A 26,017-nucleotide genomic window follows, 5' to 3' on the forward strand; every position below is an offset into this window, starting at 1 on the left:
CTGCTTTCTAGCCAAAAGAGGTAGAGGTAACCCTTTCTTGTCAGCTCAATCTTCTGGTGATGAAGAATTGATTTTATAAAAACTAAATATGGTCATGCACGGTTAGTACCTGGACAGAAGATCACCAGAAAATTCCACAGTGTCTAAACAAAGGAATCCTGGAATAAAGCAATAGTAAAATGCTTCTGTTTTAAGAAAACTACAGGAACATGTTCTTGAAATCACTAGGAGTCTAAATCAGCTCAAGAGATTTTTTTTTATTAATCAAGAAAAACCAAGATAGATACTCACCTATTTCACTGGCAGTCTTATCCAGTTTTTCTTGCGATCTGCTGATAAGAACTATTTTCATTCCTTTTCTTGCTAACTGAGAAAATTTTAAAAAAATACAAAAAGATTAATTCCAATTCTGTACAGGCTCAGGATCATTATTAAGAATTGCAATTGTGGGGTTGAATCCAAAGATTCTGCCAGAAGAAAAGTTTAGTACCCACTTAATTCCAAATAAGTGTCTCAAATAGGGAAAAAAGGCATTTTTTATACAGGAAGTCTTTGACTTATAACTGATTGCTTAGCAACCATTTAAAATTATGACATACCTGCAAAAAAAGCAGCTTAAGATCCAGTTTTGGAGTTATGACACTTCTCATGGTCACATGACCACGTTTTGGGCAGTTGGAAGTGGCTCACATTTATGACTGTTTCTGGCACCCTGCAGTCATCTGACCATAATTTGTTTGTTTGCTAAATTTATTTGCTGCCCGTCTCTCCAAGGAGCTTCTTTGGGTGACTTACAACAGTAAAAATGCAGAAATGAAAAGATGTGCAAACATAACGGTGTCAAAGTAATGAAACAATAAACAGAATAACCAATGAATGTACAGCAATATGAGATTAAAAATGGACAGGGAGAAACAAGAAGGGCAGGGAGCAGGTGATGTTTGCTATCAGTCTATTAGCCACCTCCAGTGTAGTGCTCCCCCGTTCGGTCTGCAGGCCAACAAGGTTCTTACAGAAAGATAGGAGAATATGGGCTGATCTCAACCTGGGGTAGGTGGGCGGGCACTACTGCAGAGAAGGCTCTTCTTCTGAATCTTATCAGCCACCGTTCTGCCCGATAGGATCCACAGTAGGCTTCCTCTGCTGGCACAAGTGAGGCAGGCCTGACATAGCGGGACAAGACAGTTCATCAAGTAGCCTGGACCCATGCTGTTTGCCATTTATGACATTTATGCTGGAAAATTGTGTTTCCTTCCAGCACCTGGCAAAAAATACCCCACAGCAAGCAATGGGTTTGCTTCATGGCCGCTGGATTTGCTTTATGACCATCACCATCACACAAAAGGTCGTAAAATCGGCTCCAGTTATGTGATGACCTGCTTGCCCATCATGACTGTAATTGCAGAGTTCAATTACAAACTACCTGTAGCATCCAAGTGAATGCACCAAATTTAGCTAATATGAATGACTGATCAATTTTGAAATGAAATTTCAAAATGAAATTTTTAGATCACTGTGAACATATTCTCCTGGTCAGCCAACTGACTCACCCATCCCACCCAAATATCGGAATGTAAGTAAATATACAGTGGAAACCAGAAGATTATTGGATAAAGAACTGGGGGGGGGGGAATTGGAACTTTGTTATTATACAGGTATATGCTGATTGCAGAAAGAATTTTATATGCTTAAAAATGGATACTCCCGTGTAACACCTCCCGATACTTCCATGTAACACCTCTTCTCCGTGACCTGCATTGGCTTCCGGTTGCCCTCCGGGTGAGATTCAAGGTGCTGGTAATGACCTATAAAGCTCTAAATGGCTTGGGTCCGGATTATCTAAGGCAGGGGTGTCAAACTCAATTTCATTGAGGGCCGCATCAGCATTGCGGTTGCCCTCAGGGGGCCGGGTGGGTATGGCCAGGGTGGGCATGGCCTACTGGGTGGGCGTGGCTAGAGTGCGTATGGCCTAGTGGGTGGGCATGGCCAGCTCTACATAGTTCGCATCAAGGGTGCCTATAGGGGCCTGGGCAGGAGTGGGACAGATTTGAGGGTCTCTAGCAGGAGGAGGATCTCTGAGCCAGGGCCAAGGCAGTGGGGGCCGTTCCCTCACTGTTTCCAGGATGGCTTCGCGGGCCACATGAAACCACTTCGCGGACCGGATCCGGCCCCCGGGCCTTGTGTTTGACATGTCTGATCTAAGGGAACACCTGCTGCCGGCATCAACTTCCCATCGTCCTCTGCGCTCCCACAGGGAGGGCCTTCTTAGGGTACCGCCGGTTAAGGAATGCCAGCGGGTTATCCCCAGGGAAAGGGCGTTCTCTGTGGGCATGCCGGCCCTTTGGAACCAGCTTCCCACGGAGCTTAGGACTGCCCCCGACCTTCGCTCATTTCGTAGGGACTTGAAAACTTGGGTTTTTTGAGTTGTCTGGCCCAGACTGAGGGGTTTTAATTTTTAATTAATGGGGTTTTAGTTAAGTTCAGGGATTAATTTAATCTTAGTTTTAATCATTTTTAATTGTATATGATGTATTTTAACTTTTAATTTTCCCTGTAAACCGCCCTGAGTCCTACAGGAATAGGGCGGTATATAAATTTAAATATAAATAAATAAAAATAAATAAAAATGGAAAAACTCATTAGCTTCCATAATGGAAGAATGGATTGAAAGTGACAGAATTCGCAGAGATGACCAAGTTAACCACGTTAATTAGGGGAAACAACATAACTAGCTCTGTTTCCACTTGGAAATGACTTCTGGACTTTCTGTTTAAAAAGATAAATTTTGATTTTGGGTTTTGATGATTAAATAGGATGTTATTATAGATTAGTTAGTATTTACTATCTTTATATAAGTAAAAAGCTGAGGTTATAATCTTGTGATGTAACTTACTGCATCAAAAAAATGGGAGCCCCTGCTTTTTAGCTTCCTTGCCTTTCCTTCATTGTAATCCTCTTCCATTTTTTTCATTGTCTTTATTTTCATTTGCATTTTACATTAAGAAAAAAATTCAATTAAGTTTTTTTTTAAAGAAAGAGTAAACCACAGATAAACTGGGGAGAAGCCAGAAGCAACTCCTTACTGAAATGAATTCTCGTATAAAAAAACTGAGAATTAAGTAAATGAAACAGAGGAATTTCTGCTTTGGAAAATTGCTACTTTTTATAGAAGTAGGTAAAAGTTTAGCTAGAAAATTGTGTCACTATTTTTAATTTCTTTTTAAGCTGAGTGCTGCTGAGACAAATCTAGGATTCTTCTCCTCACAATCTAGAAAATGGAGTTTCATCTTAGCATTTTATTCAGGCTTATCATACAAATCTAAACACAACTTTCAACCCTTCAGCAAAGTTCAGAACTCCAGATTCATCAAAAGAAAACTGCTGTGTCAGGAATACGGATATAGGAAGGGGGGCAGGCCCTAGACACAGTTAGGTACGCTTAATAAATTTCATAACTACATTCAAAATGGAGTGGGCAGAGAATAAATGTTTTTTTTAACTGGACCTGATATTGTTGGGATGTGATAGAATAAGTAAAATCCTCTAATGTTTGCCAGAGAATGGGAAACATCAAGGATGGAGTAAAGGCACCTTTCCAGCTTTTGCCAGTCCAGAGAATGGCAGTAGACATCCCGAGGCCCGTCAACTTCCATCACCCTGGAGAAAAGCAATATATATTGTGGGCTATGCCATCGCCCTATTTTTTAAAAAATCTCTGAAAGCCCAACATTTCCTCAGGTCTTGGATTGGGGGTAGGTGGGAAGCACTTTTCACAATGTTATATGTTAGCAGAACATTTTCTTCTGCACCACACCCTGCTTCCCCCCTATCCTTTTTTGGTTTTATTGATTTAATGCTCTACAGAGCCTGGACTCATTTGGAGTTAGGCAACCTTTTAGATTAAATTGATGGATTAAACGAATGGAGGTTAATCTGGATTAACACAAATGGTAAATCAAGTCTTGACTGAGTTGTTTACCAGGATAGGATAGCTGCTGGAATCATGATAGTTACAGCAATTACTTTTTTTGTAAAGGGCAATGGAGAAGTTATGGGCCACCCATGGTATGGAATATTCTCATTTCAGACCCTTACCTTTACCAAACAATTAGCTTAACTGACAAGTTAAATGGAACATTTGGCACCAAGAACATTCCAATAATTGGGATTTGATATTGCCATATTTCTTGTTTTACTTTAGTTGGGATTATCCCTTTCAAATCAATGTATGGCAGAAATGTCTGAAGGCCTTTTGAACCGATACATTAGCAGGTGAGAAAGAAGAAATAAGCAGGCTGGACCTTTAAAGCAGTATAGGAATTGGTATAAATAGAGATTTTTATCTTACAAATATGGAAAACTTCACTTCCCCAATGAGAATTTACTCTCTGTATTCTATAACGAGCTTAGTTACAGATATAAAATAACTTAGTACTATTATAACTGAATTACCATTCAAGTATCAGTTTCAAAATGTGGTCTGATTAGCACATCTTGGCAGCACATGTGCTAATACAAACACAAAACTTTAAGATATATTAATATCTTTAAGATATATACATTTATATATTTTCAACCCAACTATGTAGGCTATCACCATATGCCTAACATAATTAATTTCAAAACTGCCACGTTATGGAATATAAAATTCACTTAAGTAAAAAAAAGATTGTAAGTAAACACTCTGGTGTCCTATTGTAACTCAGAATGTAGTGAACTGACCTATAACACTCTTGTGATATATCCTTACTGCCACATTTGGATGGGGAGGGAGACTGTTCTGGGAAGGATGAGTGGAAAACGTCAGGAGTGTATGCCAAGAGTATATATATTCCCAACAGGGTCACCTTAGGCATGAAGGTCATCCCAGCTACTCAGGTAAAGCAAGCAGATGTTTATACTGGTCAGCAGCTATACTGCATCAGTCTCCACAATCACTTTAGTGATGATGGCAAAGACACCATTTTGCACTGTGCGGGAGAAGGCAATCGTAAACCACTCCTGTATTTTTACCAAGAAAACCACATGGGTGGAAAATATCAAATGACTGAGGATACAATACTGGACAATGAGCCTCTCAGGTCGGATGGCATTCAAAAAGCTACTGAAGAGATTCTGAAGATCTTTTGAAGTGCTAATAGCGTTTATGGCATTAGCTAGATTAAGTCTTTGGGACGTTTAGTTGCTGGTGCCACAGAGGAAAATGTGGCTGCAAAGATAGAATTATATCGGGAACATGGAACATAAGCATGAATAGGAAAAAGTTCAATACAGTGAAAGATGAAAGGACTATACACTGATATCTAAGGCATCAGTGATGGATCAAGACTGCACATTTCATTCAGAAGATCATACTGTTTACTACTCAGAAATGAAAAATAAAGAGTGTAGTGTTATAGTTTGGAACAGTATAGTTAAAAAAAAGTACTTGGCCACAATGCAATCAATGACCAAATAACACTGATCAGACTTGTGAACATATGACAATCATTCAGGTATATGCTCCAACCACCAAAGCAGAAGAAGAGGTTGAGTTTTATGATCAAATTCAATTTGAAATCAACAGAACATGCAAGGAAGATGTTGGTGCTTGTGACTGAAGACTGAAATCCCAAAGTCAGAAATATTAAAGGGGAAAATGTGGTTCGATTATATAGCTTAGGTAACAAAGAAACAAAAAAAGCAGGAGACTGGTTTAACCAATTTCTGCTCCTCCTATGAATTCTACATAGTTAAAACAACCAAAATGATGCTTCAATACATGGACAGCATCAGATGGAGAATATAGGCATCAAACTGACTGTATTATTGTTAAAAAGAAGTGGAGCTCAATTATAGCATCAAAGACATGGCTAGGTGCTAGGTGCAAGTTCCAAGTTAAGCTAAAGAAGAAGAAGAAAGCCAGTCCAGTTTCCATGATACAATCCTGAACATCTATCTACCCACTACTTTCAAGGAGAACATTAGGAATTACGCTGAAGTAAGTCCTGAAACAGAGAACCAGAGGACTTATGGAATGAATGTAAATACATGTTAGGGATGAATGCAAAAAGAGACTGTCAGAATTGAAGACAGGGAAGAAAGCAAGCTGGATGTTGAAATAAACCCTTGAAATTGCCACGAAGTGAAGAGTAGAAAAACCAAAGCCAAAGAAGATAAAAATCTGAGAAAGGAATTCAACAATTTTTTCAGAGAGCTGTTAGAAGAGACAAGAAGCAGTATTATTTTATTAAGATGGGTAAAGATATTGAAAATGGAAACAGACATGGAAAAACAAGGAAAGTCTCCCCAAAGATCTCTGAACTGAGAAGGAGGTTACAACCCTAAATTTGTATGCTAAGATGGAAGGAATAAACTGAAAACTGCACAACCAAGAAGGCAACAACCAGGATAGCTTAGAAGATACTTCCTACTTGCAAGAGTATATAGAAATAGAAGATAACATTAGATCAGCCCTTCAGTCATCACCAACTCAGAAGTCTACAGGAACTGATGAAACAACACCGAAATACAGCAAACAACAAAAGAGGAATCAGTCAAGATTTTAATTAAGCTATGTTAAGAAATCTGGAGAACAACAGTGACCAACTGATTGGAAGAGGTCAATCTACACTCCAATACTAAAAAAAGTTAACTTAAAGAGAATGCAAACTTTGTACAATATTCTTAATTTCACATGCTAGCAAATTAATGCTTAGAATCATGCAATGCAGTTTACAGCCCTACAGATGCCAGATGTTCAAAAAGGTTTTTTAAAAGGCCAAGGGAATATGAGACATTATTGTTAATACTTACTGGATAATTAAGAATGTCAAAGAATACCAAAAAGAAAATAGTATAGGCTTTATTGAGTATAGAAAATCTTTTGTTTGTGTTGATCATATCAAAGTGTGGAATATAATCAGAATAATTGGAACTTCACTGTCCTTATGAGAAACCTAAATACAGTCAGGAAACAAAGGGGCAGAATATGGCAAAACAGACTGGTCCCAGCCAGGCAGCCTGTATTACTCTTTCCTTATTCAACTTTTATGCTGAAAATGTACGTTTAGGGAAGCTGTATTGGAAGAACATGAGTGTGGTTTTAAAAGTGGAGTAAGACACATCAATATTCTGTGCTATGCCAATCAAGCTTCTCTGCATAGCTAAAAATGCAAAGAATCTGCAAGTAATGAAAAAAAATGGGACTAAAATTAAATATAAAGACCAAACTACAGACGGTCATTGACCATTAAACTATTTGTTTAGCGACAGTTCAAAATTATGTCAGCGCTGAAAAGTGATTTATGACCAGTTCTTGTATTTACAACCATCAGAGCATCTCCATAGTCATGTGATTGTGACTCAGATACTTGGCAACCGGCATGTATTTACAACAGTTGCAACACCCTGGGGCAGTGCTGGAAAACCTTTTAGAGACAAAGTGCCCAAACTGTAACCCAAAACCCACTTATGTATCGCCAGGTGCCAGGTCGGCGTGGCCCATTGGGTTGGTGTGGCCCATTGGGTGGTATACATACCAACATGTACACGCAGGGCTTTTTTCTCATAGAATGCTCAGAACAGTGTTCCAGCACTGTTCCCTCTATTGGCTTTAGGAGTAGGCAATCTTGACTCTTTTTTATGACTCGTGGACTTCAACTCCCAGAAATCCTGAGCCAGCCACGCTAAGGGGAAAGAGAGGTTTCCAAGCTGAGCCATGCTGGCTCAGGAATTCTGGAAGTTGAAGTCCTTGAGTCATAAAAGAGCCAAGGTTGCCTACTCTGCACTAGAGGAGGACATTAAAATTATTTACAAGGTTACTTCTTTAGGAACTAAACTTTTAGAATCTAACAGCTAATTCAAAAAAGCCAACAGGAAAGAACCTCACATTTTTCATCTGCTTCTGTCTTTTGGAAGGTAAAATTAGATAACAACATAATCTATTTCCTATATTTACATCTCTGCAATGAAATCAATAAAGGTAACAGGAAAGAAATGAGAAACATTTTGCTCAATGTAATATGTCTAATTTAGCTGATGCTAGAAAAAATAGTATCTTTTGTACACTCTTGAAAACTATTTTAAATCTATAACCATCTATTACAACTAAACCACTTTAAATTAAACACTGCTTAAGAATGAAATATTCTTAATTTGGACTTTACTTTTACTGTTTGGACTGTTGTGTGTTTTGAAAAATAAGATTATTTAGAACCTAGTTATGTTGCACTTTAGTCTTTAAATAATTAACCTAGTATATATGTAACAATATATGATGTTTTCCATGGTAAGCTTAACATCAATAACAACATTTATTAAAAAGGCTAAAATAATTTCTGGTGGTATTATCTGTACATTAAAACTTTGTTTAGTCACAATCTTTCACTTTTCACATTCTGGATAAGCAGTGGTCATGTATCCTAGCAAAAGATGTTACATATGTGCATAAGTGTAGTCAGTAACATATGCCTTTTTAAAAATATCAAACATGCAAAGAAACAAAAATAAGTCCAAAATATCTGTACTACATCCAGAAATGCCAACTTTGCAACCATTGTTTCTCATCCATAACTATGGCACCCTAAGGATACCTGCATACATGCAAATACTTCTCTGGGATCAGTAACGCAGCAGGGATTGCTTTTTCCTTCCAGTAACAGATTGCTGGGAAATACCAAACAAGGCCTTGAGAATTCCAATGTTTGTTACAATTTTTTCTGGATGTGGTTGGAAAGAGGCTGTTTGGCGCTGGAGACCACTGCCACGAGGAACACAGTTCTGGGTCAGGGTTCGGAGCAGCTCTGGATGGGGGCTCAGCATGGGCCGCGGCGTGGCAACTGCGGGGGGGGGAATCCCCACAGTGGCTGTGGGGAGGGGAATCCCTGCGGCATGTGGCTACGAGCTGCAGGGGCAGGGATGCAAAGGACGGGCGGTGATGCTGTAGCAAGACACCGGCATCGCTCCGTGACAGCACCTCTGAGTTCCGGCACCTTTTTTTTTAGATCACCATATACAATAGGGACATGCAAAATACTTCGAATATGAATTCTCTCATGTTCAAATCAGAACGCTTCAATCACTCTAGAAATTTCTGAGCTTGAAACTAATGCATAAATAACTGGTGTATTACAATAACTTATAGTGACTCACCTCTAATATACATGAAGGGAATTTTAAAAAGAAACTTCCACTTCTACAGCATGGAATAATAAACTTATGAGTATAACACCAAACATCCTAGGGCAGAGGTCACCAACCTTTTGGGCACTAGGGACCGGTTACGTGGAGAGAGGTTTTTCCTTGGACTGGAGGATGCATGGTTTTGTGTGCTGCCTGCATCTCACGGATGGGGCTTTGCTTTTTTGTGCGGCCCGGTACTGATCCATGGACCGGGGGTTAAGGACCCCTGTCCTAGGGGAAAATACAATGTACACATCTTCCAATAGCAAAACCTAACATTAATGACACTATCAGGGGTTAACCATAATCATTAGAAACCCCTCTTTTGCACAGGGGAGTTCATCCTTCCCATTCCAATACAAAATGAATTTACTTGTGACTTTTAAATATATTTTGTGGCTCTTTAATATATATGAAAGAACACATTTGAATTACTTTTATAAAGAGAAACAGTTCCAAAACAGGCCAGCACTACCAACACTACACAGAATTACTATTTGGGGAAGGCCTGAGGTATACCAGGTTAAAACTTACCCGTTCTGCATAAGCCTTTCCAATTCCATCTGTAGCTCCTGTGATAACTATAAAATAGAAAGGGCAGAGAAGAAAATAAAATTATGAGAGTGAATTAAGATTTCCAAAGTACAGAACCATCAATAAACAAGCATATAAATATTCTTTTTGCAAAAGGGCCTTTAAGGAGTCTCTTTCATTTTTCCTCTAAATTGAAGCATTGTACAGTCTTCAAATTAACACCATTCATTTAACGTCCGTGCTGAAGTTATGATGGCACTGAAAAGAGCGACTTATGATCAGTTCTTGCAGTTTTGACCATTGTAGCGCCCCTGTGAGTAAAATCTGGACACTTGCAAACTGGCATTTATTTATGATAGTTGCAGTGTCCTGGTGTCATGCGATCGCTATTTGCAACCTTCCAAAATGGCTTCTCACAAGCAAAGTCAATGGGGGAAGCTAAATTTGCTCAGTGCCTGCATGATTTGCTCAGTGCCTGCAGCGATTCACTTAACAACCACAGCAAAATGAGAGTCAAATCAGGTGTCACTAACTTAATGACTACATTGCTTAGCATTGGCAATTTTGGTTCCAATTATGGTTGTAAATAAATTACAGGTATTACCTGTAATAACTGCATTATTTTATCATTTCCCTAAAAATTACAATTCAAGTCTGTTGTGAATGACTTAACAATGTTGTTGTTGTTGTTAGCTGCGAAGTCGTGTCCGACCCATCGCGACCCTATGGACAACATTCCTCCAGGCCTTCCTGTCCTCTACCATCTTCTGGAGTCCATTTAAGCTCAGACTTCCCCTTTTCTGGGCGGGGTGTGTCAGGTTTTTGACACCTTGCTGGGCGACTGGTGGTACTCGGACATTGCCTTGTCCTAAAAGTGGTACAATGGATGAAAAGGTTGAAAAGCCCTGCCCCACACTCTAATCCTCCTAAAAAGAAACAGGCCAGGAAAGTCAGATTGCTTTTTCTATCGTGAACTAATGGTGACTGGTAATTTGTGTTAGGGCTACACAGGAACTTATTTCATGTTAACTTGTAATGGAGTCATTTGCATCTGGACTTAACAATATCCAGATGCAAATGACTCCATTACAAGTTAACATGAAATAAGTTCCTGTGTAGCCCTAACACAAATTACCAGTCACCATTAGTTCACGATAGAAAAAGCAATCTGACTTTCCTGGCCTGTTTCTTTTTAGGAGGATTAGAGTGTGGGGCAGGGCTTTTCAACCTTTTCATCCATTGTACCACTTTTAGGACAAGGCAATGTCCGAGTACCACCAGTCGCCCAGCAAGGTGTCAAAAACTTGACACACCCCGCCCAGAAAAGGGGAAAAAAATGATAAAGTACAGGTAACCCTCGACTTACAATGATTCACTTAGTGACTGTTCAAAGTTATGACGGCACTGAAAAAAGTGACTTATGACCATTTTTCACACTTATGACCGTTGCAGCATCCCCAGGGTCATGTGATTTACATTGGGATGCTTGGCAATTGATTCATATTTATGATGGTCACATTGTTCCAGGGTCATGTGATTGCCTTTTGCAACCTTCTGACAAGCAAAGTTAGTGGGGAAACCAGATTCACTTAACAATCATGTTACTAATTTAATTTCTCTCTCTCCTTCTCTTTCTCTCCCTCTCTCCCCCTCCTTCTTTCTTTCTCTCTCCTCTCTCTCCCGCTCTCCCCTCTCTCTCCCTTTCTCTCCCTATTTTTCTCTTTCCCTCTATTTCACCCTTTCTCTCTCCCTCTATTTCCCTCCCTTTCTTTCTCCTTCTCTCTCCCTCTCCCTCTCTATTTTTCTCTTTCCCTCTATTTCTCCCTTTCTCTTTCTCCCTCTATTTCCCTCCCTCTTTCTTTCTCCTTCTCTCTCTTTCTCCCTTTCTCTCTCTCCCTCTATTTCTCTCCCTTTCTTTCTCCTTCTCTCTCTCTCCCTTTCTCTCCCTTCCTATTTCTTTCTCCTTCTCTCCCTCTCTCTATTTCTCTCTCCCTCCCTCTCCTATTGTCCCTTCCTTCTTTCCTTCCTTCCTTCCCTCCCTCTTTGTCCTTTCCTCATTCCCTCCCTCCCATTGTCATTTCTTTCCTTCCTTCCTTCCTTCCTTCCAAATCCATTTTTACCAAGAAACCTGATGCCCACTTAACTCTTCATGAAGCAACGGAGGAAAGTTGGGGAAGATCTATCAATGATACTTGGAGGTTGCTAGCTCATTTGATAAGCTTCATTCCAGCAACAGAAACACCTTGCATTTGCTCACAGTCGATCCACGCACACCAACAATGCTGCTGTGGACCGCAGGGCAGGAAGGTGCCCTTCACACGGGAGGGATGGAAGACGCACCAAAGCACCCTTTGCCCCGCTCGCCTTCTGCAGACGCGGCCGGAGTCCCGGGTGGGGGTATATCCGCCACTCAGGGAAGCGCACGCTAACAACTCACAACAGCTGCTCTTGGGGGACAGAGGCACAAAGCCGGCCAGACAGGACTCAGAGCGGTTGACTGTCCTGGACTACAGCTGCGCTTCCAACTTTCCCAGGGCGGCCCCTGCAGCGGAGCACAGCGCAGGGCACCAGCATGCTCCACTGCCACAGAAGTGGCCCGCCGGAGCAGCCCCAACTCCTTCACCCCTGACAGGCCCTCGTCCCGGAGCCTCCCGCTGCTGGAAACCTGCGGTGGCGGCATAACAGGGCTTGCGAAAAGCGGGGAAAGTGGCTGCTCCCAGCAAATAGGGCAAGGCCGCTCCTGCTTGAAAGCCAAGGTTTGGCGGCCGGCAACGTGCTTGCGCAGGGCTCTCCCGGGGCTGGCAGGCCAAATGGGGACTGGCCTCTCCCTCTCCGCATTAGAGCAGTACCCGCGGAGGTGGCCCGGCTTTCTCTTGCAGAAAGCAAGCTGAAATGGAGCGAGGGAGATTGCCAGGAACCCGAATCGGCCGATCTCGTGCTCCTGCAATCTCCCTCACTCGGTTTCAGCTTCCCTTGCTACAAGAGAAAGCAGGCTGAAATGGAGCGAGGAAGCCACGCGCTCGCGTACCACTACCACCGGTTGAAAAGCCCTGGTGTAGAGCACTGGTATTTTAATTGGGCCTTGGACCATGTGACCGAAACTGAAACAGAACCAGCTTTGGTGATAGTCTGGACTTTGCAGCTCCAATATATATTCTAAAACCTCAGAACCATAAACGGCACTATCCCTTTTGAACAAAGAAACAGAGGTTTGAATGGCAAACAAAGACCAACGTATGTTTGGGATTTTAGAATTCAAACACAAAAGCACCTGCCTCATAACCCCTTAGACAACAATTGTTGATAAGAAAAGACAAAAAAGAATGCATAGTGGATGTGGCAGTAGCTAGAGACAGCAAAGTAGGAGAGAAAGAATGGGAGAAAATCACAAAATACAAAGACCTGCAAACAGAACAACTGTAGCAAAAGAAACAAAGATAGTACTAACAGTAATAGGCACCTTGGGTGCAATCCCAAAACATCTAAAGCATCACTTGAACACCATCAACATTGACAAAATTACCATCAGTCAATTGCAAAAGGCAGCTTTACTCGGAACAGCTTACATCCTGTGATACCTTTAAAGCATCAAACAACAATACAGGTAGCTGCCTTAGGAAGGATTCAATATGTGGATAAAAATGCCAAATCCAGTCTAAACATCTGGTTGATTGTGTGACAAACCAGAGTAATAATAATAACTATCCCAATGTTTCCTTCACAAATCACCATTAAAGTTAAACTGAAGTCCTTCACTTGAAAAGAAGAAAAATGCCTTTATATAACTTAACACTGGCACTTGACCCGTATGTCTGCAAGATTCTCTGCAATCATAAATGAATTTTGAAAAATTAACTTGAGCTGGTTAAAATATGTGTGGTTTTAGCCTACAGCATTTATTTTTATTAATAATCACATCAAAATCAAAATCACGTTATAGGAACACTTGAAGTTTACCCTCTACCCACTACCTGCATTATACAAACTGCTCAGTTATTTGAAACTGGTTCAGCTCATGTCTTTTTGCCCCTTGAACACTTAATGCACAAACACTTGATTGATTAAATATTAATGCTGCAGTAAGCTTTGACAGCTGTCTTTTGACTGGGTGCTTTTGGGGAGGGGAAATATATGCAATGACAGAGAGCTTGCATCAATATTCCTCTTGGGATCTATTACATGGAAAGCAAATTGCTATTTCAATTCTCCTTTCTTGCTAAAAATAGCAGCCCGATTGATTCAAGCAACACAGCATCAGCTTAGCAGTGCCAAATTTAGAAGCTACTGAAGTCCCTAGAAGTGAAGCTAATGGAGTCTAATATATGCTAACTCATATTTTAGTAAGAACAAAGAAGATAAATGTGCAGATCCTGCAAGCTAATGTTAGTACCAATACACTACAATAAGAGAAGCCCCCCCCCTCCAAAAAAAAAACCCTATACAAAAACGGTACAAATGTGAATTTTTAAAATGTCTTCTTCATTCACCGTGTAACAGAATACCTTCAGACTTTGCACCTTATCTTTCTTTTGTTCGTTGTGCTTCCCACACATAAATTATGCAGAGATATCACGACATCATAATATTTGTGCAAAAGAATCACGACATCGTGGATTTTATATTAAAAGAACACAAGCATGTAAAGTTTATGAAGCTAAGTGCAAATAAAATAATACCTGTATAAGGGAATATTTGTCATAGCTGTCCCCTGACTTCCTACTCCCACCTGAACCTATACTGATGCGGGTTTCAGATGAACCATAGAGGCTAAAATAAGAAGACTCCCAAATACCTTGGAACCAAAACTAAAACCACAGATGCTGGTGATGACCTATAAAGCCCTAAATGGCTTGGGTCCGGGATATCTGAGGGAACACCTGCTGCCGGCATCAAGCTCCCTTTGTCCTGTGCGCTCCCCCAGGGAGGGTCTTCTCAGGGTACCACCGGTAAAAGATTGCCGGCAGACAACACCCAGTGGGAGGGACTTCTCTGTGGGTGCGCCTGCCCTTTGGAACCACCTGCCCGTAGAGCTTAGGACTGCCCCTGACCTTCGCTCATTCCGCCGGGACCTGAAGACCTGGCTCTTTGAGCTTTCTGGCCTGGACTGAGAGTATTAATTAGGGTTTTAATTGGATTTTAGTTGGGGTTTTTATATTTATTCAAGGTCTAAATGTAATCATTTTAACTGTTCTTAATTTTTGTAATTGTTGTATTGTTATTTTAAAAACCTTCTGAACCGCCCTGAGTCCTACGGGAGAAGGGTGGTATATAAGTCTAATCAGGGCTTTTCTCATAGAACGCTCAGAACGGAGTTCCGGCACCTTTTTTGGATGGAACCTTGTAGGGTAGGCAAGGTGGGTTGTATGACATGTGTGAGTTCCGGCACCTTTTTCTTTTACAAAAAAAGCACTGAGTCTAATAAAGATAAGATAAAGATGTCTAGACATTCTAGAGCAGGGGTGTCAAACTGCCAGTCCGCAGGGTGGTTGCATCATGCGAAGGCCGCGCCCACCCCAGCTCCAGAAATGGGAAAAAAGTTGCAGTGCATCGCAACACATATAGAGCGTCGAGAAAGATCACAGATTACGTCGAGAAAGATCACAGATTAGTTGGTTAATTTAACTGGAAATCTTAAAAGCAATTTTAAATAAACCTGTTCCATATTCGTAACTATATATGTCATGAGCTTCAGAACTGCTAATTATTACTTCTGCTTTGCAGTATTTTTCAATAAGTTTTCAGGCCAAATTAAATAAATTGCTTGCCTTTTATTTTATAGGATGAGGACAAATACCCACATGGAAGGCTACCTTAACTTGCCCCCACTAATAAAGTTAGGGCCTTCTTGATGACAACATCCAAGTTATAGATCACTCTTCAGTAGTGTGACGATATTATCTTCATGCCTGGACACTATCATTTTATATTTCCAAATACTGTATGCATGGTGTAATTTTAATGCTTTAATAGATATGCCCTTTAGACTGTATCTGTGTATTGATTTCATAACTAAAATGAAATGGCTGCATTCTTTTTGATATGGAAATATACCACACTTCCTTACTCTAACAACATTGAGGTAGTCCTTGACTTATAACCATTTAGTGACCGAAGGTACAACAGCACTAAAAAGGTACTTATGACCATTTTTCACACTTACAACTGTTGCAGCACATGGTCATGTGATCCAAATTCAAACACGTGGCAACTGGCATATATTTATGATGCCTGCAGTGTCCTGGAGTCATGTGGTCACCTTTTGCGACCTTCTGATAAGCAAAATCAATGTCAGATTCACTGAACAACCATGTTACTAACTGAACAACTGTAGTGATTCATTTAACTGTGGCAGGAAAGGTCGTAAAATGTGGCAAAACGCATCCTTTCTTAGCAATGGAAATTTTGAGTTCAATTTTCTGGACTCCCTAGCTTTCTCCATGATCCAGCGTATGTTGGCAATTTGATCTCTAGTTCCTCTGCCTCTTCGAAATCCTATTGGATCACCGATGAAATGCAATGTTGCAGCAACCCCAGGGTCTTGTGATTTACATTCAGATGCTTGGCAACTGATTCATATTTATGACGGTCACAGTGTCCCAGGGTCATGTGAAGTGACCAAAACCTGCTGCAACCACCCAGCAGACGGGGGGAATAAAAACCAAACACACACCCCCACTCCACCCCTGCTGCCAATCCTCAACAGAAATGCTCACAACAATGAAAACCTCGGACAGGAGGAAAAGCGCCGCCGGGCAGGCAGGCAGGTGTCTTGCTCGGCTGTGGCTTGGGGGGCACTTTTTTCAGTGCCATTGTAACTTCGAACAGTCACTAAGCGAACTGTTGTAAGTCGAGGACTACCTGTACTTCATCACTTTTTTCCTTTTTTTGTCATCAGGTTTTTGACACCTTGCTAGGCGATTGGTGGTACTCAGATGTTGCCATATCCTAAAAGTGGTACAATGGATGAAAAGGTTGAAAACCCCTGTCCTATAGCCTGCATCCTAGTATTATACCACTTCCAGCAGAGCAACACGCAAGTGTAATGCTCTTCCCTTTGAACCTGGGAGATTGACAGTACGAAGTACATTTTCTACTGTACATCTCTTTATTGCCAATGACTATTTTTGCAGCAAAAAAAATATATGATAAAACAAGCTGTGTGCACTTTGTGAGCTTCTGATAAGGGCAACATATAATCAAGGAGCTACTCCTTTTTTTGGTCTAAATTGATCTCTATAAAAGAGAGACTATAAATATCTATGAAGCAAAGTTATACCATTATAAAATGTCTATGCTGATAACATCCTTGTTCTTCAAAGTTTTTCTTTGTGAACCTGTGACCTTACCCTTAATGCAGGCCTAGTGTAGCATACAAGGGACAAACTGCTTCAAATCCTTACTCTGGAGACAAAATGTATCTCTTTCATTCTGTTTTTCCAGACTTAGCTTCTAATCATCTTAACTGGCATTGCAAAAATGTTTGGTACATCACCAGGGAGTTCAGAGTATGTAAGATCACCAGTTGGCTTGTATAACAATGACTCAGATAAGTACTGTTGCCAAACCTTTCTCACTGTTTTGAGTGTATAATCTGCATCACATGCACTTATTTGCTGTAATTGAGCTAATCTCTTATTATCGTTTTAAAACGTCTTTTATTTTTTTTAACTAGTCCAATTTCTTTTGCAAGGAAGCAGCAAAACAGACACTTTGTCAAGGCACTCTTCTGCCACTGTTAAAGAAAAATATGGTTTAAGTTAAAACATATGTCCAGTGTGAAAATATATGGCAGAGACATATACCATATACCGGTATTGGTATTTCAGTGCTAATGCTACAAGTCAACAAATCAAGGTGGAAAGTTGGAATACTTTTTAAAAACACATACTTGTATACATTAGGCTGTACAGAACTTGGTGAAATGGAGAAGACCAGTGCAACACACTAATATCTGGATACTAGTTCCATAGGAAAAAATGCCATGAGTCAATATTCAACTAAAGTGAATAATACCCTCCAATAAAGGAACCGTGTAGTCACTCAAAAGCTAACACTAAACACTCTAGGTAGAGAAAACTAGTGTGGCAGAACACCATGCTATATTATAAAAGGCTTTGGAACATAAGAAAATGTATTCCTTTCTAAGGGAGACTGAGGCCACACAGTATTAGATATAACATTAACAAAACAGGAAAAAAGGGAAACAAGCACCCAGACATTTACTGAATTATAACCATATTAATAAGATGCTGGTAATTATAGATTCACACCTAGTCGGTCAGAAACTCCCCATCCCTGTTTTGAAGTCTTCATTTCATTCTCCGATTACCAGTTACTGAATGTTACAGTAAACCATGAAATCACTAAATTTTCAAACTAGGTTCTGCAGTCCCCTAAGATTCTATGATAACTTGATGGGATTCTGTGAAAAACTAAGAGGAAAAAAAGTTTATTCAAATTAGCCAATTTTCTATCACTGGAGCTTTTCCCTTTTAATCAGGGGTTCTATGTGTTTTTTTTTAAAAAGACTAACAAGTTCCACTGCCCGATAAAATTTAAAAACTTCTGCCTCAAATCACAAATAAAATTTCTAGATACTGAACTCCAATTTTCACCAGCCCAAACCACTATGACCAGTGATAAAGAATGCAGTCTAAGACCTCTGGATTGTCCACCACTACTCAAGCCTATTCCAGACACCTTCAGCTACTCAAAGAACTCAAAATGGCTGGTCCCCTCATTTGCTGTTAAGTCACCAGTGTTTGCAAGTGCTGCTCCATACAGGAAGTGACCGGTTATTTTCCCTCAACATAAGCTCATCCATAAGATCAAGTCCTTGCCTTTTCCCAAATTCTGACATACATTTCTAACTCTGCAGGATCATGGGGAGCAGGCAATATTTATGTGTATCCAAGCATGCACATGCCATGAAGTCTACTTAATAATCAAAATGGCATCCCTGGGAGCCTCACTGAGCGGTGTGGAAATTAGTAAATTTAGGATTGTGCTGCTCAGCTTCAGTCATGTCTGTCTTTGGAGTGTGACTTCTTCTGGAGTAAACATAAATGAGGATTATGTTTAAAAGAAAGATGAGGAGAAAAATGAGGGTTTAAGTGGCTTCAGGCAGGAAATGGGGAAAAAATACATGCCATGAACACCTATCCTAGCTCAGTATGTGCATATTATTTTTATTTTGTTTTTTGATTAAGTATAAAATGTATTTTTTCAGATACAGATCATTTCCTACAAACTGGAAGAATTTCTGAAAAAGCAGAAATAAAAAAGTAAAATAAATTCCAGGGCTGTTAAGTGATGCTATTGCTTCTTATGACACATATTTTGAAAAACTAGGTTCAAGCCCAAGTAAGAAATGGAAATATGAAAAGAATTTTATCAACTTTAGTTTTACATGGAATGCAAAAAAGATAAACCAAATGGACTATGTACTGAATGTCAGCAAATATTATTTAACCGTAATAGTGTACAATTATGAAGACATCAGGAAATCAAGTATTGCAAACTTGTGTAAATTAAAAGTACTGAATATTCAAAACAAAATGTGCAGAACTCCATGTGAAAAAAATGGTACTTTGTACCTTTTGATGTAACAAGACAAATGTCCAGAGTACTTATTTGATTAAAACTTTAAATTCTCAAATAATTGCAAAATTATTTTTGTACATTGGAAACAGTTTGCTCTTCATTTTATTGCCAATTTTCTATCATCAGAACTTTGTCTCAGAATTGAACTAACAGCCTGAAAAAAATTAAAAGGCCCTGGGCGAGTCAATGTTCATGTTATTTGAGACTCAAGAGGATCACATTAAAAATCTGACTGGGTAACTACTATACCCATGAATCAATCTACAGTTATTCATATATACAATACCAAAAAGGTAGCTATGTCATAGCTCAGTAATACTAATTTGTTCGCAAATTAAGTTTAAAATGTACATATCTAAGAATTCCTGTTAATATGTAATGCTTTAGACCAGACATGTCAAACACAAGGCCCGGGGGCCAGATCCGGCCCGCGAAGTGGTTTCATGTGGCCCACGAAGCCATCCTAGAAACAGTGAGGGAACAGCCCCCGCTGCCTTGGCTCTGGCCCAGGCCATCAGGAGCCAATGTACAATTTTGTGGTGGTCATCTATGCTGAAATACATTCAGTCTTAGCTCCACCAAGGCCATCTGGAAACAGTGAGGGACCGGCCCCTGCTGCATCGGCCCCACCCCCTGGGTGCACGCTAGGGAGATATCACCCTTTGTGAGGAATGAAGAAATGCACCATCGCTTGGAAGTGGCCAGCACATGGCCCTGCCTACTTTGGGCAGGCTAGGGGCTGGGCAGCGTTGTGCTTCTCTTCAGATTTGTGCCACCCGGCTCAGCCTCTCAGCGCTGTGAGGAGAGGGCCATGTGCTGGCCACTTCCAGGCGATGGTGCATTTCTTCATTCCTCATGAAGGATGACACTTCCCTAGCTGCGTTTCTTGCCTGTTTTTCTCCCTCCCTCATCTCAAATATTTTCCCATCACTCTGTTCGAAGGAAGGAAGGAAGGAAGGAAGGAAGGAAGGAAGGAAGGAAGGAAGGAAGGAAGGAAGGGGTCTGAGGGAAGTCCTGCCTTAGTCCTTCCCTGCTGCCCTTTTACCATCTCCTTGCCCCCTCCTCCTGGCCTAACCTGGGTGGTCTCCCATCCTATTGCTAAGGAAGCTTTGGATACAAAGCCAGGTCTCCTCACATGGAGAGGAAGTGGGCCTCCCTCTTGACATTGCCCTCATACCCATCATGAGCAACCTGGCTAAGGAGAACAAGCACAGCAGCTGGGCACCCCTTTGGGGAAGTGGGGGTGGGCTTAGTGCTGAAGGTGCCTGAGGGCTAGGCTGAGCATTTGACCTCCACACCACCGTCCAGCCTTCCCCCCCGCGCATGGCCTGAGAGGAACAGTGAGGCTCCTCCAGTAGACTTGCCCCAGTCCCATCTCCTTCTGCCAGAGACCCTCAGATTTGTCCCACTCCTGCCCAGGCCCCCATAGGCACCATTGACGTGAACAATGTAGAGCTGGCCATGCCTACCCAGTAGGTCACACACACTCCAGCCACGCCCACCCTGGCCCCACCTACCCAGCCCCTCAAGGGTAACCGCAATGCTGATGTGGCACTCAATGAAATTGAGTTTGACACCCCTGCTTTAGACATAAATTCCATTATCTGATTATCATAGCCTATGTTTTATATAGAAACATCAAAGCAATAACTGAGGATTATTTCACTAAATATAGAATTTAAGTTAATTTATCACTATTATAATCAGTAAGAAACCATAGCCGTGATTTGCTCAGGGTACCTTGAAACATCATTCTCAAGCAGAAATAATAAATTTAGTCTCACACATAGAACAAACTTTCAACCTAATAAGTTGCACATACTGATGTTCTATCAGTACCTCTCATTCAAATATACTTGGGTTGTGTGGAGAACAACACATTATTTACAGTTATTGACACAGATTAAACTTCAGCATATTTTGTGGATGTGTTGATGCATATGTGAAAAGAAATTCAATTCAGAATTCTAGCAGAGGCATCTACATTGATTAATTTGCACCTCCCATGCCTTCAGTGTTTGAGCAGTAGAACAATTCAACCATAATAGACAATAAGCAAAGATGCGTAAGCAGCTGTGAATAGAAAACAATGAATAAAATTCATGACGTTAGAGAACTATGAATTGGGGAGTTTAGTGCATGAATTGAAATCTAAAGTTATCAGTCCCTCTGCCTTGAGCTGACCAATGCAAAGTAAACTAGAAAGATGAGGAAAAAAGGGGGAAAAATGGTCTCTGACACATTTACAGAAACTGATGGCCTGTCACCTAGACACTGATGAGTATTTTCACTGGATAAAAAAGGCAAGCAACAGTCTAAAAATAGACTAGCGTGCTGCAGAGCTGTCTGGCTTGGCTACACTACCAGAATACCAATGCAATTTTTTTGCCAAGATGCTTGTCCCTTACTTGAACAGTGAGGGTGAGAGGGAAAAAGGTGATTGTATACTGTTATCTGTCAGAATTTGAAAGAATATGCAATGTATTAGGCATATGTTTAGTTTAAATTTTGCAAGAGAAATAAAATTAAAATTTAACAAAAAAAGTTATTTTCAATATGTAGGAAACACGAAAAAGTCCAGGAAATGATTGATCAGTCCACTAATGGGTGAAGAAAGTGATGGGCAGCAGGGTTAAAGCTTCTTTATCTTCACACAAAAGGGAAAAAAAAATCCAGCCTACCAAAAGCAGCAGCATGGGAGACGGAACCGGAGTGCAGGTCAAAATAGGCAAGAAATTGGTAACAGAACACCTATGCCCTCTAGTGCAGAGGTCTCCAATCTTTCCGGGCTCAAGGACCGGCAGGAAGGAGAGGCGCTTCAAAATTTGTGCACGTGCACACAGGACCACGCACTCTGGCGCAGCACTAGCAGCCTTGTTTGCGCATGTGGCATGTGCTGGCAAATGCATGAATGGAAGCACACACCTCAGGCAGCTAGTGGCCCATTCGTGCATGTGCAAATAGGCTGTGCAAACCACCTGGGCAAGCAACGCGTGTGCAGGCTGCGGACACCCATCCCACGCTAGCATCCCCATTCACACCCGCATGCATGCATAAACAGGGCCGCGGGCAATAAAGCGAGTTGGGGGGAATGCGCACGCACACGTGCGCATACCGACCAGCTGTTTCTGTGGCCACCTGGCCAAGAGCCCGCATCCTGGGACCGGGCTGAGGACCATAGGTTGGGGACCCCTGCTCTAGTGCAGTTAAAATCACCAGAACCAAAGGTTTACATCCCAGGGGTCTGAAGGAGCTGGCAGGTGTGATCTCAGAACCACTGAGCAAAATCTCAGTGGAATTTCTGATGCTAAGTGATGAGTCATAAAGTCACGTGACTTTATTCTTAGTGACAGCAATCTTGGCTGTCCCTGCTTCTGTCATTAAGCAAATTCCACTAGTCATTAGGCCGAGGAGCCACCCCAATCCAAACATTCTGGCCTCAGTCCCTCCCTCCTAGCCTTGATTCTTCAAAGGGTAAGGGTCTACCTCCCCTTCAACTATTCCCAACTGGCTATGCTCTCCCATCTCTGCCCCTTTGACTGTCTTGCACCTTACACCTTACCTGGCAGGGCAACAAGAAGCCCGAGCTGCAAAGCTCTGTGGCTGCTTGCCACAATGCATCTCAGGGCCTTCTTGGAATACTGAAGCTTTGGAACAGCAGAAAGCCCTTGAGCCATCCTGCACTGCAAAGCTGCATTTGCCCTGGCAGCCTCAGCTGATCCAGCCCAGTCTTCCAAGGAAACCCCTGTGTGCGAACTGGAGAAGAAAGACTCACGCCACCAGCATCTGCCTTGCGAAGGATCAGCAGCCAGAGCAAAAAGATGGCAAAGATCAGCTGGGGTGGAAGCGCCCAGGGAGTTTGTGATTGTGGGGGGAACGGGACAAAAGGGCATAGATGAGGAAGATAGGTAGGTGGGGGAGTTGAAGTATCTCTGTAGTTGTTAAGCACAGGTAGATTGAAATGACTTTTGATCAGATGAAAGCAGGGGTGCTGCAGTGGCTGTAATTTTGAGGATCATTCGTTAAGTCCCTTCGTTCAGTGCTACCATAACTTTGAATGGTCACTGAACAAATGGTCATTAAGCAATGAATGCTATATGGAATTATTTCAGGTTTTGCTTCTTAAACGTATCACTGAAAAGCAGCACAAGACATGACAACCCGATCTCTCAGATGTATCAAATATGTACATTTAGTAATTCCTCATGCAATAAACACTTGATTTAACAGACCTCCATTTAGTAGACTTCTGATGAGGTGGAGAATTTCTGTCCTTATGCTATGCTTTTGTGCATTCATAACTGAATGCAATAAAATCTTATTTCATTAAGAAATCTAAGTACAAACATGCAGAAAAGGAGTAAACAAAAAAGTTACTAAAGATCTTAGACAGCTATGACAATATCAACATATATATATATATATATAGAGAGAGAGAGAAAGAGAGAGAGATTAAGTGGGATGTTCCTCAAAACTCAGCTGTCAAGACCCAAAATGAACTTCACATCTGTAGGGCTTACTGGTTCCTTTGACAGCTAGAGTTTGTAATCATTAATAAATAACACATACTTTTTGGTGATTAATTAAACTGAAAAACAGCCAAAAGTGAGTTCTATAACCAAAGTGCAATTTAAACCTGATATTCTGAGTGTTAAGCCAAAATGTAAAGCAGAAAGCACTTAAAAAAATCTTCTTTAAAATAAGCTTTTTACATGCCTCTTTCAGGAAAATTTTCTCACACCTCTATTTATCACCAAAGCAGACATGAGTTCTATCTGCAGCGCCTTCCATTTTCTTCCATTTGGAGTAGTAATGCCAAAAAAATTAATAATTTCAAAAATAAAAAAATATCAAACCAAGTTGGCAATTGGGACTAAGTAACTGGGAAGCTATGCGAGAACACTAACTAGCTACAATTTTCACAATTAACACTGATTTTTTTAAACAAGATTATTCAGAGCAATTCCTAATTAGAGATAAATTATAAAAATACAAATTTTCTGCTGTACTGTTTGGTTGAAAATCTACAAAGAAAGGCAACAGTTTCTAAAGAACACTACTATGGTTAAATAGAAATTACAAAGTCATTCACAAGTTAGCCAGCAGAGGTAGCAATATACCTTTTTCAGAGGCAGAATGTTATATGCTTTTGCATAGGTGTGTCAAAAAAACTGAAAAAACATTACTTTTAAACTTGACCAAATATTATATTTCAGCAATTAAGCCTTGTGTCAGGACCCACCCCAATCCACATCTTAGGAAAACAAAAACTCTTGGAGTCAGTTCTAGTCCAAAAGGAATTTTTACTAGGACATGCTTGGTTGTGGGAATACAAGACAGGACTTGGTATTGTTTTACAAATGGAAACTTTATAAAGAGTTCCCGGTTCAACCCCCATTCCCTCAACCCCATTCGGTCAGCCCCCCATCATTTTACTTCGTGTCATCCCTTTCGTGGGAAAAAGGGAACTTCGAATCTTTATGGTTATTGCCTTCTTCCTCTACAGATTCAAATGGAGACACAGGCCAGATGCCTTCTTCCCTAACCCTCCCTTTTGTTCCCCCAGTTCAAAAGGTTTCCCTTCGTCTTAGAAATAACCTAAGGCAGGCTGAATCCATATGCGCCCCTCCTGCTTCGGGAGATGGCAGAATCCATGGTGGGGGGATAATGTTTTAAACATACATTTATGAATGTTATATAAATGGATTCTGACAGTCCGCTCTCCTTAAAAGAAAGATATGTCCATCTGTAGGGGAAAAAAAGAAAAAAAACATATATAAATGTTAACCCAGTTTGTTCGGATATTCTGTATGAAATCTCTTAAGCAGCTTTGGTGCTTTAACGTGGCGTTTGTTGACCCATTCATTTTCTGAGGAGGGGAGGTGTTTCCAACCCACTAAATATTGGGTCGTTCCATGATGTTTTCTGGAATCCAAAATTTCTTTCACCTCAAAATGTTGTTCCCCTTCCACCATGATGGGAGGTGGTGGTGGTGGGATTTTTGTTCGCAGGGGAGATTGTTGTTCTCTCTTTATTAGGCTGCAGTGAAAGATTGGGTGCATTTGTTTAAGATTTTTAGGTAGTCCTAATTCAACTGTTACTAGGTTTATGATTCTTTTAATTGGAAAAGGTCCAATATATTTTGGTCCTAGTTTTTTACAGGGTTGGAGTGATTTAAGGTATTTTGTGGACAGATATACCATCTCTCCCACTTTGAACGGTGTGGGATCGGCTCTTTTCCTGTCTGCCTGTGTTTTGTATGCTAGTCTAGCATCTGTTAACGCTCTTCTGACAATAGGCCAGGTGTATTGTAATTGAGCAATACATTCCTTTAGTTCTGGAATTACCGGTTCCTTTGTGGTTAGTTCAGGTATGGGGTTGAAGCTTTGGCCTGTAGCTACTTGAAAAGGAGTGTAACCTGTGCTGGAGTGGACTGCATTATTATATGCCACTTCGGCAAAAGGCAGTAGGTCCGTCCAGTTTTCTGCTGAAAATTTACATAACATCTTAAATATTGCTCAAGTACTGCGTTAGATTTTTCACATTGCCCGTTAGCTTGAGGATGATGACTAGATGTCAATCCTTGGGTAGTTCCTAGCAGGGATAAAAATTCCTTCCAAAATGCCGAGGTAAATTGCACCCCTCTGTCAGATATGATGCGTAGTGGTGCCCCGTGCAATCTGTAAATATGCTGTACAAAAGGTTTTGCTAATGCTTT

General features: G+C 40.9%; 1 protein-coding gene across 1 annotated transcript in view; it reads right to left on the minus strand.

Moving 5' to 3' along the window:
• The window catches only part of HSD17B12 (hydroxysteroid 17-beta dehydrogenase 12), an 81,137-nt gene that overhangs the window by 34,906 nt on the left and 20,214 nt on the right, over positions 1 to 26,017 (minus strand). Inside the window, exons 2-3 of the mRNA XM_081313138.1 lie at positions 9,697 to 9,743; positions 292 to 367 (exon numbers count right to left, since the gene is read on the minus strand). Of these exons, the coding sequence (XP_081169264.1) occupies positions 292 to 367; positions 9,697 to 9,743 (123 nt within the window). The remainder of the gene's footprint in view (positions 1 to 291; positions 368 to 9,696; positions 9,744 to 26,017) is intronic.

Source organism: Vipera berus (assembly GCF_964194415.1).
Source record: "Vipera berus genome assembly, chromosome: 1".
NCBI classification, from domain to species: domain Eukaryota; kingdom Metazoa; phylum Chordata; class Lepidosauria; order Squamata; family Viperidae; genus Vipera; species Vipera berus.